This window comes from Microcaecilia unicolor, chromosome 4 (genome assembly GCF_901765095.1).
Source record: "Microcaecilia unicolor chromosome 4, aMicUni1.1, whole genome shotgun sequence".
NCBI classification, from domain to species: domain Eukaryota; kingdom Metazoa; phylum Chordata; class Amphibia; order Gymnophiona; family Siphonopidae; genus Microcaecilia; species Microcaecilia unicolor.
Genome location: NC_044034.1, coordinates 29492912 through 29512502, shown reverse-complemented (window position 1 = coordinate 29512502; position 19591 = coordinate 29492912). Strand labels below are relative to the sequence as shown.

The following is a 19591-nucleotide window of genomic DNA, read 5'->3' as shown; positions in this document are numbered from 1 at the left end:
ATACTTATATACATAGTGCCCACCCAAAATGTCAGGTCTGGCTACGCCACTGCTGCTCACACTTCTATGAAATTTATTTATTTTATTTATTTGTTACATTTGTATCCCACATTTTCCCACCTATTTGCAGGCTCAATGTAGCTTACAGTACCAGAGAGGCGTTCGCCGACTCCGGTATGAACAAATACAAAGTGATGTGGTGGTAAAATAAGGTTCATGTGGTACAGACACATTAGGGAATCGTAGAGCGGAAGAGTTATGTTATGTCCATTACGTGCTTTGGTTTCGTTGTGTTGCAGAGTTCAGACATTTAAGTTGGATCGGTAGGGTATGCCTTTTTAAACAGGTTAGTTTTTAGAGATTTCTGGAAGTTTAAGTGGTCATACATTCTTTTCACGGCTTTTGGTAGTGCGTTCCACAGTCGTGTGCTTATGTAGGAAAAAGTGGATGCATATGTTGATTTATATTTAAGTCCTTTGCAGCTTGGGTAGTGGAGATTTAGATATGTTCGGGTTCCAGCAAACAGCAATTCAGTTTTGTTCAATTACAGAAATCTCTGTTTGTTCCCTTGTAGTTGGACTAATAGAGCATCGACTCCCCCCCCCCCCCCCCCCCATATTTATATGGCAAATATATTTTATGTAAATATACCCATAGAGCTTCCTGGCAGGCTGCAAGTCTTTAAGTGTTGATTAACTTGTTTGAGTGTAATTGCATTTAGATGAAGGTCCTTTGAAGGAAACAGCTGACTGAATTACCATTTTCTGGGTTCCTGAAGGGCTCAGTGCATTGTGAGTAGTCTTCGATCTTGCCTCCAGAAAGGACAAGCTGGCACTCAGGCGGCCACTGGTTTACCATGCAGTATTAATTATTCTTACTGAACAAGCTGAGGTGGGCCGTGCAGGGGACATGATCTAATCATGTTTTGTTTTCTTTCTCAGTAGACTTCATAGTTCTGCATTACGGTCTCAATCTCTCTTTATTGCTTTGATGTGAGAAAGATGGGTCTTTCGTTAACCGTTTTTTCTTGCAAAGTGTAAATAACATCATGCCTTGAGCTCTCATGGGAATGTTGGGATGGCAGCATGTAGAATTATCTGAAAAGCTGCTCTGAGGGCCTCTGAAGGTGGGCTGGTTTATTCTAAATTGTATAATGTGAACAGTTGAGCTTGGTACTGTTTCGTAGAGAGGCGGGAGTGGAATGGAACAGGTGGATGTGAAGCGTCTGTTCACGCTTTCCAAAAATACTAGGACTAGGGAGCATGCGATGAAACTACAGTGTAGTAAATTTAAAACAAATCTGAGAAAGTTTTTCTTCACCCAACGCATAATTAAACTCTGGAATTCGTTGCCGGAGAAACGTGGTGAAGGCAGTTAGCTTAGCAGAGTTTAAAAAGGAGTTAGACGGTTTCCTAAAGGACAAGTCCATAAACCACTACTAAATGGACTTGGGAAAAATCCACAATTCCAGGAATAACAAGTATAGAATGTTTGTACGTTTGGGAAGCTTGCCAGGTGTCCTTGGCCTGGATTGGCCGCTGTCGTGGACAGGATGCTGGGCTTGATGGACCCTTGGTCTTTTCCCAGTGTGGCATTACTTATGTACTTACTGTATGTACTGGAAGCTAGAAGTTCGACTGAATTATGGACTGTCACGCATATGAGCAGGCATTTCTCTTGTTCATTTGTCGCTATGCTTGATCTGTTGAGCAGATGTGGTTTCTATCCTGTTACATCACAGATTATATGCTGGAAAAGGAATTCTCTTACACATCTGGCCATATTTTATGGTACTAAAAGAGTTTTGAAAAAAATAGTTTGCCGCTGGGTTTTTGTGTGTTGATTGGGAGACAATAATGGATTACAAGAGTTTTCATTTTCACAAATAACACATAGTTTTCCTATTGTGATAGTTCTTGGCCCAGTCTTCAAGTCATACCCAGACAGTCGGGATTTCAGCATATGGTTTGTGGTTTACTGGTGCCTTTCAATGGGGAAAATCAAAGCGGTTTTACAATAAATCTACAAGGAAATGAAAAGAACTTCAATCAATTGACAGGAAAGCAAAAAAATTGAGGGTAAAGGGTGCCAACAGAATGCTGCTGGATCCTCTACCTGGGCACCCATCCAGGGAAGGCAGAAGAAAACAGGTGAGTTATAGGACCACGCACAATTTCTAATAGGAGAGTTCCTCTTGAAGGAAGGATAGAAGCAAATTCCAAACAGAGGACACTATATTAAAAATGGTCAAGTGTCGAGTAGACTCCAGGCGAGAACAAGAGACCAAAGGAAGGGAGAGGCAGTGAGTGGTAGAGGTTCACAGAGAGCAGGAGAGGATGTACAAGAAAACCAAAGATAAGAAGGTCTCCCTTGATGTAGGAGCATATGGGATAAAGTCAAAATCTTGTATTGGATACAGAACAGAGTTCTGAACCAACGAAAGCATAGAGAAGAATCAGAAAGAGTTTTCAAGGCAGCAGCGAGTGGATCGGATAAGATGTAAAGAATGGAAACATGATTAACCATAGCAGAGTTTTGGGAGGCAAAGCTGGGAATCAAGAATCACCTCCAGGTATCTGAATGAATCCACCAGACTATGGGAGAGCCCTGTATGGTCAGAGTGACAGTGGAGTACGAAGGGCAACCTGTCACCCATATAGCTACGGATTTAGATGGGTTCAGTAGAAGATGATGGGAGGAATCCCCAGGAATTCACAGCATCTAAGCATAACTGAAGATTGTTAAGCGAGGAATTGTAAGGGTTTTGCACAGAGACTGGAAAGATGTTATCCATATAAAAACATAAGAACGTAAGAATAGCCATACTGGGTCAGGCCAATGGTCCATGTAGCCCAATATCCTGTTTCCAACAATGGCCAAGCCAGGTCACAATTAATGATTATATGTGTAGGGATCTACACCAGAGGAACACCACTGAAAAAGAGGATCCAGCATAGACAGATGGATATGTAAAGGTCTTTATTATCTTACAGATGCACGTCCTGCAGTACTCCATTTTAGCTGCTTTAGGCGAGTATTAGCGTCTAATGCAGCTTAGTGAACGGACCCCTAAGAGACTAGGCCACACAATAATGACTAAGTGGTTGTACGCTGCACCAGAGATAACAAACGTTTCTAGTTTTCTAGTTTAGAAACTTTGGACTACACTCAGGTTTTTTGAAAAGTCAGAGTCTGTTGTTTTTCTGGATCCCGTCATTTGAGGGTTGTTACAAACAGCAGTCTGGCCTGTCGAACAACACTCCTATCCCAAACTCTCTCCCCCCACCCCCACCCCCCCCCCCTGATAATACTAAAATTCATATCACCAAATGCCCAACAATCCCATATCCCAAACTTGAAATCCCTCCCTCCCCAGATCCCTTTCCTCCTCCCGATCCCCCCTCTATCCCCCCCCCCCGTCCTCAAAGCAACGTAACTATAGTGTCTGAACTCCTGCCCTTAAACGATCCCACCCCCTTCTACATCGCAAGGATCCCACCCTTCTATATGTTGTCAAATACTCCATATAGATTAAGATAAGAGTTCTTATTCACATTTTCTTAATTTTTTTAGTTCTTATTTTGGGGTTTGTTTGGTTTTTTTTAGTTACTTCTTATATCTTTTTATGTGTGTTTTGCTCAAGCAATAGCTCCTTTTAGGGAAGCTCCTTCTGTCCATTAGTCCATCTGGATGCATAAGCACAAAGACACACAAATATATATGCACACACACACACACACAGACATACACAGAAACACATACAGTAATGAGACACACTCTTCCATGTCTTTTCACATCCAGTCCCTGAACAGACACGGAGGAGTTTGCAGATGGAGGAAAGGGAAATGTGCCAGTTTGTCACACATATCAACTTGTTATTTTTCCCTCATTTTAATGCAACTCTGTCACCTTTTTTTCTTCTTCTTGTTTCCTTATATAATTTGAACATGCAACTTCTTGCTTGGCATCCTAGATTGTTCCAGCTAACCTTGATCTATAGCCCACAGAAACCGACACTGATCAGAAACTGCTTTACAAGGCTTATTCCACGAAAGAAAAGCCCCGGGTGCTGTTCTGTTAGAAAATTGGCATACGCTCAACTGAAGCGTCTATTCCTATTAGCGGAAGTGAAAGCAAAAATAAACAGAGAAGCCCTTGTCGCTTGCTGAAGAAGAAATAACTTACACATATCAATTGCGTGACAAGTCGGATCCATGTTCACACTTAGAGTAGTAATAGGGTAAGGGTAATGGGATTTGATATACCGCCTTTCTGCGGTACAGTCAAAGCAGTTTACAATTATTATACACGGGTACTTTCTCTGTCCCTTGTGGGCTCACAATCTAAGTTTTTGTATCTGGGGCAATGGAGGGTTAAGTGACTTGCCCAGACTCACAATTTGCTGCACTTGGAATCAAACCCAGTTCCCCAGCCCAATGCATTAACCACTAGGCTACTCCTCCACTCCAGCGGCATAGCCAGACTTCGGCGGGAGGGGGGTCCAGAGCCCGAGGTGAGGGGGCACATTTTAGCCACCCTCCACCATTGCCGACCCCCCTCCCCGCCACCACCAACTTTGACGACCCCTGCCGACGACCCTCTCGACCCCCCCCCCCCCGCCGCCAGCCCTCCCCCGCCATCGCCGTGGGCTACCTTTGCTGGCTGGGGACCCCCAGTCCCCGCCAGCCGAAGTCCTCTTCTTCCCGCGAAGGCTTTGTTCTGTTTCTGACATCCTGCACAGAAACAGAACGAAGCCTTGCTGCTCTAATAGGACTGACCGTAACATCACTCAATGAATAGTTAAGCTCTGGAGCTCTTTGCCGGAGGATGTGGTAACAGTGTTTAGCGTATCTGGCTCTAAAAAAGGTTTGGACAAATTCCTGGCGTCTGCTATTGAGGCAGACATGGGAGGCAACTGCTTGTGCTGGGATTTGTAGTATGGAATGTTGCTAAACTTTGAGATTCTACATGGAATCTTGTCACTCTTTAGGATTCCAGAATCTTGCTATTCTTTGGGGTTCTACATGGAATGTTGCTACTATTTGAGATTCTGAATGGAATGTTGCTACTCTTTGGGGTTCTACATGGAATGTTGCCACGATTTGGGTTTCTGCCAGGTACTTATGACCTGGCTTGGCCACTGTATGGAAAACAGGTTACTGGGCTAGATGGACCATTGGTCTGACCCAGTATGGCTACTCTTATGCTCTTATTCTGTCATAGAGGCTGCTGTGTACGCTTTCTTTCACATCTTTGGTGGGTGGGAGGAGGTCAGTAACCACTGGGGAAGAAAGGGGGGCTCATGCCTTAATTCCTCCAGTGGTTATTTAGGGCACTTTTTTGTGGCTTAGTTGTGATTTGAAACATGTCTAGACCAAAATGCCTTAACTCTTAGCCGTGGACATTTTTGCTTTGTTCCGTTGTAGCAGAAAAACGTCCAAGTTTTGGGAACACCCGAATCCTGCCCCCCAACATGCCCTGACACACACCTGCACTGCATACGAACCTCATAGAAAAATTGTCTTTAAAACGGGGTTTGAAAATAGCGATTTGGACGTTTTGGTTAAAAAAAAAAATATGTCTATCTGCCACTTTGTGCTGCTTTTTGGACGATTTTCTGTTTCAAATATGAGTCCCAATATATCACAAAAGATAAAGGGTTTACTCATCATCAGTAGAATAAACATACAAAATGTATCTACATGTATGAAATGTGTAGTTAGTTTATGAGGCCACGTTTGCACATTACGTGTCTTCTGAGTAACAGAAGGATTGCATTTGGCAGTGATATCTGTCTGGCTCATTTCACAAGCACTGAAACAAACATTTAAAAAAAACACAATAGAAAATATTTCTTCCACTCCCTTCCATTAAATTCTAAGAGCGCACACATTCCCTCATCTTCTGATAAAAGGCTTAGTATATTGAACCAGAGCAGCAGGAAGTGGGCTGTTAGTACCTTGTTATTTATTCCTGGCACAGAAAATACTGTTTTCTTCTCTTAGAAGAGCCCGAGAGGTCATTAGAAATACAAAGTAATATTATGGTGCTGATGTAATAAGACTGTGCTGAAAATCTGCATTAATCTATTCCTTTACTTTGGGTGTCATAAAATAATAAATATCAACTAAATCTGAAATAAAGTGTGTTAAAAGGGGAAGTAAGGGTTCCCTCGCTAACCCAGTGGTCACTGGGTCGAAGTAAGTTTTCAGTGCTAAAAAATCCAACATAATTTTTAGCATGGTTTCTTGCACTGGACGTAATTCTGTTTGAAGGTAATTAGCATGCAGAATACATTAAGGACCCTGTTTACTAAGGTACATTACTGTTTTAAGCGCACCTACACTTAGCACGCGCTAACCATGTAGGCACCTATAGGGATACTGTAGGCACATACATGGTTAACACACGTACATGGTTAAAAACGTTGACACGCCTATATTGCTGCTTAGTAAACAGGTCCCTAAAATGAGTTCAGTCTTTATTACTCACTTCATACCAGGGGCGTAGCCAGACTTCGGCGGGAGGGAAGTCCAGAGCTTGAGGTGAGGGGGCACATTTTAGCCCCCTCCAGTGGCGCCGACACACCCCCCCCCCCCCCGCCATTTCCGACACCCACCGCCACCAAGTTTGACCCCCCCCCCGCTAATGACCCTCTCAACCCCCCCTCCCCCGCTGTCGCCTACCGTTGCTGGTGGGGGACCCCAACCCCCGCCAGCCAAGGTCCTCTTCTTCGTTCCGTTTCTGAGTCTGACGTCCTGCATGCAGGACGTCAGACTCAGAAACAGAACGAAGGAAGAAGAGGACCTCAGCGGGAAGGGGGATAGAGAGGGTCATCGGCAGGGGGGTCCAGGGCCAAATCTACGGGGGCCCAGGCCCCCATGGCCCCACGTAGCTACGCCCCTGCTTCATACACATTGTGAGTAATTTTATACTAGGGCACCTGGTTTAAGAGGCAGAGTAGGTGCCTATTTTATAAAGGGGGGGGGGTGTTTACTAAACTTTGCTAAGCAACTAGTGTGGGTGTTAGATGTTAGCGCAGACCCATGCTAATTCCTACTGCATACTATAACCAGCCAGCTTAATACAAATCCCACAGTAGGTACCTAGCATGTGTAGGGGTAAAATGGGCTGCAATAGAACATGGCTTCGGTGTGCAGGATGGTACTGTATAGTAACAGTTGCAATTGCCGTTAAGTGAAGCTGTGCTATTGGCAGTCCGGTAACATGGCCCTCCCCCTTAATAATACAGTGGGGGAAATAAGTATTTGATCCCTTGCTGATTTTGTAAGTTTGCCCACTGACAAAGACATGAGCAGCCCATAATTGAAGGGTAGGTTATTAGTAACAGTGAGAGATAGCACATCACAAATTAAATCCGGAAAATCACATTGTGGAAAGTATATGAATTTATTTGCATTCTGCAGAGGGAAATAAGTATTTAATCCCTCTGGCAAACAAGACCTAATACTTGGTGGCAAAACCCTTGTTGGCAAGCACAGCGGTCAGACGTCTTCTGTAGTTGATGATGAGGTTTGCACACATGTCAGGAGGAATTTTGGTCCACTCCTCTTTGCAGATCATCTCTAAATCATTAAGAGTTCTGGGCTGTCGCTTGGCAACTCGCAGCTTCAGCTCCCTCCATAAGTTTTCAATGGGATTAAGGTCTGGTGACTGGCTAGGCCACTCCATGACCCTAATGTGCTTCTTCCTGAGCCACTCCTTTGTTGCCTTGGCTGTATGTTTTGGGTCATTGTCGTGCTGGAAGACCCAGCCACGACCCATTTTTAAGGCCCTGGCGGAGGGAAGGAGGTTGTCACTCAGAATTGTATGGTACATGGCCCCATCCATTCTCCCATTGATGCGGTGAAGTAGTCCTGTGCCCTTAGCAGAGAAACACCCCCAAAACATAACATTTCCACCTCCATGCTTGACAGTGGGGACGGTGTTCTTTGGGTCATAGGCAGCATTTCTCTTCCTCCAAACACGGCGAGTTGAGTTCATGCCAAAGAGCTCAATTTTGTCTCATCTGACCACAGCACCTTCTCCCAATCACTCTCGGCATCATCCAGGTGTTCACTGGCAAACTTCAGACGGGCCGTCACATGTGCCTTCCGGAGCAGGGGGACCTTGCGGGCACTGCAGGATTGCAATCCGTTATGTCGTAATGTGTTACCAATGGTTTTCGTGGTGACAGTGGTCCCAGCTGCCTTGAGATCATTGACAAGTTCCCCCCTTGTAGTTGTAGGCTGATTTCTAACCTTCCTCATGATCAAGGATACCCCACGAGGTGAGATTTTGCGTGGAGCCCCAGATCTTTGTCGATTGACAGTCATTTTGTACTTCTTCCATTTTCTTACTATGGCACCAACAGTTGTCTCCTTCTCGCCCAGCGTCTTACTGATGGTTTTGTAGCCCATTCCAGCCTTGTGCAGGTGTATGATCTTGTCCCTGACATCCTTAGACAGCTCCTTGCTCTTGGCCATTTTGTAGAGGTTAGAGTCTGACTGATTCACTGAGTCTGTGGACAGGTGTCTTTCATACAGGTGACCATTGCCGACAGCTGTCTGTCATGCAGGTAACGAGTTGATTTGGAGCATCTACCTGGTCTGTAGGGGCCAGATCTCTTACTGGTTGGTGGGGGATCAAATACTTATTTCCCTCTGCAGAATGCAAATAAATTCATATACTTTCCACAATGTAATTTTCCGGATTTAATTTGTGATGTGCTATCTCTCACTGTTACCAATAACCTACCCTTCAATTATGGGCTGCTCATGTCTTTGTCAGTGGGCAAACTTACAAAATCAGCAAGGGATCAAATACTTATTTCCCCCACTGTAAGTATCCCAGAATCCAATCCCATCTGAGTCAACTCCCCCCATTCCCTCTCCCTGAGTCAACTCCCCACTGAGGATTTCCTCTCTAAGCCCTTTCACCCGAACAAAACCCCTCACCGATTACCACAACCCAACTATCCTCTCACCCCCTGACCCCACCAAGACTCAACCGTGTATCTTCCTGGTCATCTGTGAACAGGACGGGAGTAGTCTTTCTCCATCCCTGCCCCAAGGCTACCTGGGCTCAAAATGTTGGCTATGACCCCTAGTGGTAGTATTCAAGACTACCAGTAGGGACCATACTGCCATTTTGAATCCAGGCAGTCATAGAGCAGGAGCTGGAGGGACTGCTGCTATCCCATCTACTGAACAACCAGGGATACCCACAGGTAAGCCTGGGGGCTGAGGGAGGTTCAGGTTCTGGTCGTTGGGGAGTGGCTTGGAAGGGGAAACCTTGGCTGCGGGATTTGACTTGAGGGTGGAGCTTGTTTTTTTTGGGGGGTGGTGGGAGGGGTCCTGAATTCGCAGTGGTGTTGGTTGTGGTTAGCACGAGACCTGTGTCAAGCACTTTCAGGGATATCGTGGGTTTGTTTACTGTCAGTAGTATTTAGTTCATAAGATTGTAGAACAGATTCAGTGGGAATCCTGCTGCCACATCCTGCAGAGGGTATTTGGTAGCATTTGTATTTGAAACATATATAAGGATCCTTTCAGGGCACTCATTAGCCTAGAGTGTTCCTGAATTCAGGACCATTCCAAATCGGAGAGGAGGTGTAAACCAATTAGTTACAGCATCCCTCGTCTTGACAGGGGCGTAGCCAGACAGCAGATTCTGGGTGGGCCTAGACAAGAAGTGGGTGGGCACAAGTGTTCTCCCCCCTCCCCCACCAGCTTAAAAAAATATCTCATCTGGCAGGAAAACACTGCTCTCTACCTTGGCAGCTCAGACTTCTGAAGTGGAGAGCAACGTTTTCAGCACCATCAGGAAGAGGTCTTCAGCTGGCGGAGCTTGGGATCCCCACCAGCTACCATAAAATGTGTGCTGCTGTTGGGTGGGCCTGAGCCATAAGTGGGTGGGCCCTGGCCCACCCAGGCCCACCTGTGGCTACGCCACTGTCTTGAGATGGCTGTAATGGTACTTGCTTACCCTTGTAGAATTTAGAGACACCCCCCCCCCCCCTCAAGACTGTGGTACGGTGGTGGATCTACTGAGAGAAGCTTTGTGTGTGCGTAAGGCTCAGCCTGTTCTGTTCCCACAGCTACGTGTTTGCATTTGTTATGTTATGTTTATTATTTATTTAAATATTTATTTTAAAGGACTTGATATACCGCACAGTACCCCAAAGTGCTTCCATGTGGTTTACGATTTAAAAAAAAAAGCAAAGAAAGGAATTGACTCCAATCACTGAGACACTTGTCATGTTCAAGCATCAGCCCTAATTTCACACTGTGACAATCTTGCTCATTTTCTCAGACCCTAGCCTTATTCTTCACTCTCCTCCCAGAAAGAACAAACTGTCCTCATCTTCTGTACCTGTCTTATGACGATCCAACGTCCTCTTTCATTACCCAACAAACTTTATCAATGAACCCTTAATAAATCCAGTCAGTGTGACTGACTCATTCTTATTTGGTTCCTTATTTTGTTTTCATGGGTTATCTTTTTTTTTTTTTTTCTTTTTGTAAAATTTCTGTTTTGGCTAGGATCTTCAAAACCTGGAAGTTGCTTAGGCCTTTCTGTCTGAGAACTACCAGTGTGTCATTTAAATAGCCTTCTCTGGAATTATATATATAGCTATATTTTATCAAATAGTAATTCTTCCTGTCTAAAAAAAACCTCACTATTCTTTTCACATTTGCCTCAGTGGTTAGGGTGGTGGACTTTGGTCCTGGGGAACTGAGTTCGATTCCCACTCCACACACAGGCAGCTCCTTGTGACTCTGGGCAAGTCACTTAACCCTCCATTGCCCCATGTAAGCCGCATTGAGCCTGCCATGAGTGGGAAAGCGCAGGGTACAAATGTAACAAAAATAAAATAGATACTATTGGAGATTCTACATGGAATGTTGCTACTATTTGAGGTTCTGTTGCTACTATTGGAGATTCTACATGGAATGTTGCTACTATTGGAGATTCTACATGGAATGTTGCTATTCCACTAGCAACATTCCATGTAGAAGGCTGCGCAGGCTTCTGTTTCTGTGAGTCTGACGTCCTGCACGTACGTGCAGGACTTCAGACTCACAGAAGCAGTAGCTTGCGCAGCCACATTGGTGTGACTCTGGGCAAGTCACTTAACCCTCCATTGCCCCAAGTAAGCCGCATTGAGCCTGCCATGAGTGGGAAAGCGCGGGGTACAAATGTAACAAAAAAAAATGTTGCAGCAAAAAGGATAGACATTTGTTCCACTGGTATGGAGTGGAGAAGAACAGGGTTCCTCCTGCTGCAATGGTGACACCAGGGCTGGCATTAGGAGGGGACAAGCAGGGCAGCTGCCCTGGGCCCCACTGCTCCAGGGAGTCCCGCAGTCCAGGCATCTCTTCCCCTTCTCCCCACCACAGTCCGTCTCCTCCTCCCTACCCCTCACCTTCCTGATTCTTCTTTAAAAATGTATTTCCCTTTTCAGAGGGGCCCCGGGGCAGCAGCCATCCTCACAAGTTGTCTCTGGCTGCCCCGAAGCTTTCCCTCTCTGCCATGATTCACCCCCCTCTGACACAATTTCCTGTTTCCACCTGGTAAAGAGGGAAAGCTTCAGGGGCAGCCAGCGGCAGCTTGTGAGAATGGGACCCCTCTGAGAAGGGAATTAAATTTTTAAAGAAGCCTGCAAGGTGAGAGGAAGGGAGGGAGATGGACCATGGTGGGGAGAAGGGTAATAGATGGCCGGACCGCGTAGTACCAGTGCAGGTGGGGAGATTGGGGTGGGAGAGGAGAGGGGATCAGGGGCTCCCTCCTTAATTTCTGCCCTGGGCCCCACAATGTCTAAAACCTGCCCTAGGTGACACTTTTTCCAGTAGCATCAGGCGAGAAGCGTAGGACTGTCTGCTTTTCTTGTCATTTCTCCCACTCTGCAGAAATAATGTACCTAAGTTCAAAATCCAACCTTTGAAGGCAGGACTGGATGTAAAAGTGCAGTGTGGAATGAACACGCAAAGCTTCCGAGAAGACACCGAGCTTGTGGAGCGTGTGCTGTCAGAATTTCAGCCAGTACTGACATAACTCCCACTAATTATAGCTACAGGCACTGTGTGATGGCACTGCCCTAGGGTATGAAATAATGTGTCATGCCTACTGCGTGACGTACTCCATACCAATTGAAATAGAGGCTTCCAGAAAGCAAATGCCATAGTTCTTGCTGAAAAGTTTCCGGTGGCACCTTCTTACAGGAATAGCCTAATAAATTTAGGATTAGCTTTCAAGCGAGAGTTAGCCTCATTTTGTGAATTTAGTACAGAATGAGTTAAGGCTAATACCTATCTGTAATGTGATTTTTTTTCCTGATTCTTTCTGTTTTTCATTGTCAAGTCTGCTCAGCTTTACATTTTGGTAAAATTGTCTCCCTGTCACTGTATCGTTGGTTGCTTTCTCAGCTTCTTTTGTTCCAGAAAATGTCAGTCTGATGTATCATAACAGTGAGAATATTAAATGCATACACCTTCGTCGTCTTCACACCCTGACATCTAAAACAAGCCTCTTTTACCGGCAACATTTCCCAGCAGTCGGTCTGAATCCTTTTTCTTTTCTTTGTACAGGCACGTTTGTGTGATCCGAGGTCAGGTGATGACAGCTGACGGGACTCCACTTGTAGGTGTAAACATCAGTTTTGTCGGTCTACCAACTTTTGGCTACACCATCAGCAGACAAGATGGCAGGTATGGGAGCGTCACATCTTTGAAGTTGTGTTGAACAACAACAATTTTTCAGTTATTGTATTTCTTTTTTTTTATTATTATTTAATCACATTTACAATATATTTCAAGTACAATTCTTGAGATAGCAAAGATGACTATTAGTCATCAAACATATAAACGGCGAGTGACCGTACTCACTCGCAAATGCGCAGTACAGACTTCCCTCTCTATCCCGCCCCCGCTTCAATACGTGATGATGGGGGCGGGACAGAGAGGGAAGTCTCTACTGGCATGCTGCAGACGTCGGAACCGCTTCCTCTCCCCCCTCCCCTCCATCTGGCCCGAGCACTGTGAACTTACATCAGCACGCAGCAGCAGGCACATCAGCAAAGCTGCCGTCGGGCTTCCTTCTCTGCCTTTGTCCCGCCCTCGCCGACGTTATGTCACACGAGGGCGGGACACAGGCAGAGAAGGAAGCCCGCCACGACGGCGGCTTTGCTGATGTGCCTGCTGCTGCGTGCTGATGTAAGTTTACAGTGCTGCTCGGGCCGGGTGGAGGGGCGGCGGCAGCGACTCCGGGGGGGGGGGGCTCGGAACCCCCCCCCCCATTCCAAAACTAGCCCGTTTTCACGGGCTCAACAGCTAGTAATAATATAAAGGAAAATAATTACTAGGCATATAATGAAATGAAATCAAATCATGATCTTATGTTCATTTTTAGTCCACAATATGGAGGCATAACAAACTATATATCATAAAAACTTTACATTACTATTTAGTTTAAGAAAAAGGTGGCTGAGAAGAGAATCAAATGGCTCTTAAATTCTAGGGCGTAGAAGTTGTTGCAGGTCTTGATTGTGCTACAAGTGAACCAGCTAACTTAGATTCCAGGAAAAAGTTCAATTGTTTAGAATCAAAAAATATATATTTAACAGAATTTAACTTTATGACACATTTGCAAGGAAAATTTAACGAAAATAACGCGCCCACTTGCACAGCTTTCGGGCGAAGTTTAAGAAATTCTTGTCTTTTCTTTTGTATAACCTTCGAGACATCAGGATACATTCTTATTTTACAACCAAGGATACTCTGTTCAGTTATTGTATTCCAAAGAAGTTACATGGTTGCCAGTGAACATATAACTTCTCGGTCCATGGATTTTCAGTCCTTATACAGAGAGTATTGGGTTGAAAATCCATCTGATTAGCCCAAAACTAAAGCGACACAAAGAAGTAAGACTACAAAACTATCTGAAAAGAAGCAATATTTAGCCACTTTCCAGATAAGTTGTATGTTTATTTTAGGCCCTGCGGAATATCAGATCTAAACTAAAGGGTCAATATTCAAAGTGATTTAACCGGCAAGAAATGGCTCCTGGCTGGCTGTTCAGGGCTAACCAGTCATTTTCAGTGGCACTTAACTGGTTAATGCTGCTGAAAATGTCCATTTGGCACTTAAATCAAAACCGGCTATTTTGGGGGCATTCCAGGGGTGGAATCAGCACTTGGCCAGTTAATCAGTCAAGGAGGTCACCACATAAATAGGAGCCGCATTAAAACAGTCCTATCTTTATGTGGTGCCCCATAGTGTAACTAGTGAGGTAATCAGATTTGCTGATGACACAAAGTTATTCAAAGTTGTCAAATCACAGGAAGATTAAGAATAATTACAAGAAGACCTTACGAGACTGGGAGACTGGGCTTCTAAATGGCAGATGACGTTTAATGTGAGCAAGTGCAAAGTGATGCATGTGGGAAAGAGGAACCCAAACTATAGCTACGTCATGCAGGGTTCAGCGTTCGGAGTCACAGACCAAGAAAGGGATCTAGGTGTCGTCGTTGATGATACGTTGAAACCTTCTGCTCAGTGTGCTGCTGAGGCTAGGAAAGCAAATAGAATGTTGGGTATTATTAGAAAAGGGATGGAAAACAAAAATGAGGATATTATTCTGCCATTGTATCGCTCCATGGTGCGACCGCACCTCAAGTATTGTGTGCAGTTCTGGTCGCCGCACCTCAAAAAAGATATAGTGGAATTAGAAAAGGTGCAGAGAAGGGCAACAAAGATGATACAGGGGATGGGACGACTTCCCTATGAGGAAAGGCTGAAGAGGCTGGGGCTCTTCAGCTTGGAGAAAAGGCGGCTGAGGGGAGATATGATAGAGGTCTATAAGATAATGAGTGGAATGGAAAGGAAAGGGTCAATGTGGAGCGTCTGTTTACGCTTTCCAAAAATACTAGGACAAAGGGGCATTCGATGAAGCTGCAGTGTAGTAAATTTAGAACGAATCGGAGGAAATATTTCTTCACTCAACACGTAGTTAGACTCTGGAATTCGTTGCCGGAAAAAGTGGTTAAGGCAGTTGACTTAGCAGAATTTTAAAAAGGGTTGGACAGCTTCCTGGAGGAAAAGGCCATAGAACGTTATTGAATGGACATGGGGAAAATCCACTATTTCTGGGATGGGAGGGACAAATTGTTTGTTCTTTTGGCCGCTGTCGGAGACAGGGTGCTGGGCTCGATGGACCCTTGGTCTGTCCCAGCATGGTGATGCTTATGTACTTATGTCAATTAAGTGCGGAATAGCTATGGTGTAGCCATCTCTGCAAACATGGAATTTCAGTGCCAGAGCTTGGACATGACCCAGCATTGAATTTCCAGGTATAACCCCAGCGGCGGCCAACAGAACACTGAGCACCACCAGCTGAATATCAACCCCTAAATAAATAAAAGGCAATTCTGTAACTCAGCACATGTAGTTAAGCACGTAAGAGCATATCCATGGGGAGACCTGTGCTCCCCCAATTTAGGTTAAGGTCGCTAGCTGGCAGGGGTCTCCAAACCCTGCCAGTGGAATCGCTCCTCCACTCACGGCCTACACTTTCCCTGGGCCGCCTTCATCCCCCTCCCCTGCACGTGCTCGGTTTCCACAAAACTGAGCATACACAGGGGGTGAGCCTTTCCTGCACATGTTTTTTTTACATTTTCTATTTATGGATTAGAATATGTCAGTTTTTGGAATGTACATATGATAGAACTGTTTTAAGACTTGGCAAGGGCCCGTGAGAGAAATCCCACTCGTTGGCCTTAAATCTCCAGCTTTGGGATGGGCCACCCTTGGCGTCTCTGCATTCCCAAAGGCATATCCAAATCTTCACAAAGACATTTAGACACCTAGAAAGGAAACTAAATCCAGCATATCCAGCAGACTGCCAAAACCTGTCGCTTCTTCCTCTTCAACATCAACAAAATTCGCCCTTTCCTCTCTGAACACACCACCCGAACTCTCGTCCACGCTCTCATTATCTCTCGCCTCGACTACTGCAACCTACTCCTCACTGGCCTCCCACTCAGCCATCTATCCCCCCTTCAATCCGTTCAGAACTCTGCCGCACGTCTTATATTCCGCCAGAACCGATATACTCATATCACCCCTTTCCTCAGGTCACTTCACTGGCTTCCGATCAGATAACGCATCCAATTCAAGCTTCTCCTCCTTACTTACAAATGCACTCAGTCTGCTGCTCCTCACTACCTCTCTACCCTCATCTCCCCCTACGTTCCTGCCCATAACCTCCGCTCACATGACAAATCCCTCCTCTCAGTATCCTTCTCTACCACTGCCAACTCCAGGCTCCGCTCATTTTGCCTTGCCTCACCCTATGCCTGGAACAATCTTCCTGAACCCCTACGCCAAGCCCCCTCCCTACCCATCTTCAAATCCTTGCTTAAAGCTCACCTCTTCAATGCTGCTTTCGGAACCTAACCTTTCGAACATATAGGCTGCCCCAATCTGTCTGACCTATCAGATTGACTGTACATTTGTCTTTTAAATTGTAAGCTCCTTGAGCAGGGACTGTCTTTCCATGTTAAATTGTACAGCGCTGCGTAACCCAAGTAGAGCTTTAGAAATGTTAAGTAGTAGTAGTAGTAGAAACAGTTATCAGGAAGCTGATTAACGCAGGCAGAACATCTTCAAATTTGCTCTCCCCACGGTTGCAGTGAGTGACGTGTTTGTGCTGATGATTTTTGAAGAGCTCCACCAAAATGTATTCTACGACTTTCCATAACAGTTTTGGTAAAAAAATTCTTTAAAATAATTACATCCAACAGCATTAGTCAAACAGTCAGGGCTGAGTCAACGTCATTGCTTTCTCTGAGACTCCCAGCTGCCATGACAACCATGGTTCATGTGAGGAGCTTGGATACCAAATTATGATGCTGCCTCTTAGGCAGCCAACTTTTCCCATTTGGACACAAGTTATTCAGTCAGGGAACTGAAGCATTAAATTGACCGCATTTTCAGGATTTGGTCCAGTTCAGAGAAATTCCAGTGGAATGGAACAAATGTACACAGTAGAGCAAGAACGGCACTTTTACTTCATTGTGTTGATTGACCTTCATTTCAGAAAAGGAAAAAAAATGTAATAAATGCGTAAAAATAATTCCGACTGATTGAGCTGCCCATGCTTAATAACTGTTAACACCCATGCTGAAAATGCCGATATAGCTTTACTTATTCTGACACCCAACAGTCTGTTGCTGCACAGACACTAAGAATTTGTTGTTTTCTTACCCTGAACAAGAGAAGTGAAAGAGTGATAATGAACTAGCAGATTTCTGTCAAAAGACTTGCACTTCATGCCTGACTGAGGAAAATCTTTAGGAATCATAAGCTCCAAATGCATTTAATCTAGTCAGTTCAAATGTAGACTTGCACACATATAAGCTTTCCCTGCCTTTCGTGTGTAGTTTTATACTATACTGTTCAGAGCACATGTGCGGTACATCAAATAAATTGAACTTTGAACATTGAACCTTGTCATGGTTAAGTGCTGTCAAGTTGGTGTCAACTGAAGGCAACCTTCTGAATAGTTGCCCTGATCCCTGCTTGGTCATCAGTCAGATGGTAAATTGTTGACAGAGGATCATCCGTAGCTGCTGTCAATCTATCGATCCATCGCATTGCTGGTCTCCCTGTTTTGCGTTGACCTTCAACATTGCTAAGCATGATGTCTTTCTCTTCGCATGAAGTGTTTGAGGTATGAAACTTAATTGTCTTGTCTTTTGAGCTTTCAAGGAAAGCTTAGGTTTGATCTCCTCCAATACCAACTGATTTGTTCTTTGGGCAGTCCGAACTATACACAGTAATCATCTCTAGCACCATAATTTAAAGCCATCAATTTTTTTCCAGTCTTCTTCTTCACTGTCCAACTTTCACATTCATATAACATTATTGAAAGTGCCATGGCTCGGATAAGTTGAATCCAATACCAACAAATCAGTTGGTATTGGAGGAGATCAAACCTAAGCTTTCCCTCTTGTCTCTTCTCTCTTCTTTGACCTCATTTTTCTGTCTGGGCTATCTGAAGTCTACATAAAAGACATTTAGAAAGCCCTAAATATAAGGCATTGCAGTAGTCCAAAACAGGGATAATTGGATCACCAGCCTAAACAAATTCAAAATCAAAATTTGTAGTTTTCCAAAACTTGAGCTTCACCTGAAAAAGACCGATCCCAGTACCATCCCAAATCTTTAATTTCTTCAGCCATGTCAAAAGTACCCCAATATAAATTCAAAGATGAGGTTACCTGATTTCCTGTCTATTTAACATAAAAATTTCAGTTTCAAACGAGCCCATTCCTGCACAACCAACTCTTAGGAATATCCCATGCCTGGCCACTTAAGGAGCAGAAGATTTGAACTAGGCCCTTCTATATGACATTGCACAGCGTGGTCACTCAGTCACCAGAATGGCTGTTGATGTTTTGGTCTTATATTATGTAGGGTCCTTTCTCAGAATGTTTTCGTTTATTGACTATGGAAAACTGTCTTGAAAATAAACAATATTCTTTATCCAAGAAGTCTTAGGATCACATGGCCTTCTGTGTGAATAAATTATTTAGTAAAATAAGTAAGAGCGTGTACCATTAAACATTCATTTAACCTTTCAGTCAGTATATATCAAATTATGGCAATAAATATGGGCGTTTGTTGGAATTCCAAAAGAAATTGTTTCTACTGTTTCCTCTTCCTTGTTATGTAAAGCAGTGTTGTGCAATGGTTTTGTTGTCTTTTCTCACAGCTTTGACCTTGTCACCAATGGCGGCATTTCCATCACCCTACACTTCGAGCGGGCTCCATTCATCACACAGGATCACACCCTCTGGCTGCCGTGGGACCACTTCTTTGTCATGGAAACCATCGTCATGAGGCACGAAGAGAATGACATTCCGAGCTGTGACCTCAGTAACTTTGCCCGCCCCAACCCAGTAGTCTTTCCAGCACCTCTCTCAGCCTTTGCCAGCTCCTGTTCAGAGAAAGGTCCAATCGTTCCCGAAATCCAGGTAACAAATCACCTTGCAGCTCTTCTTCTGCTTAAATGATTGCCTGATGAGCGACTTATTCTTTGAGTTCTACCTATGAAGGACGATGCAGTTTCTCTGTCTAAACCAACTCCGGCAACAGATTTTATAACAGATCCCATGGGTGTCACGTTACAGTTTTTCTGTATCATTTACATTTTGCGCATGTTTATTAAAAAAAAAATAAACTTGTAGAAAGTTATTAATAGGATTATAAATGTTGAAGCTGCAAATTTTATATAGCTGCGCCATGCTTCTCTCATCCTGAGTACAATTTTTGGTAGTGCCAAATTCTACAGCTCATATTGGTCCTAGAGAAATCAGAATTTGTCAGATTGTGTTTCACTTTACTGATATAAGAATTAGCTCAACATGTTGTAGCTTAGACCTTGAGATATCCCATGAAGCAGGACCTCTCGATAAATGAAGTGAGGATAGCCTCATGGGTACCACTTAAAAGAAAAGGGCACTGGCGTTCGGATAAATAAGGGCAAAAAAACTGTAAAATCGCCAGTGAACCTAACATAAAGGATCCTG

The 19591-nt window shown here is 44.4% G+C and overlaps 1 protein-coding gene across 1 annotated transcript in view; it reads left to right on the top strand.

Moving 5' to 3' along the window:
* Positions 1-19591, top strand: part of TENM4 (teneurin transmembrane protein 4) — a 1172733-nt gene that overhangs the window by 1021546 nt on the left and 131596 nt on the right. The window contains 2 exon segments of the mRNA XM_030200091.1: positions 12591-12710; positions 18775-19036. Coding sequence (XP_030055951.1) covers positions 12591-12710; positions 18775-19036 — 382 coding nt within the window.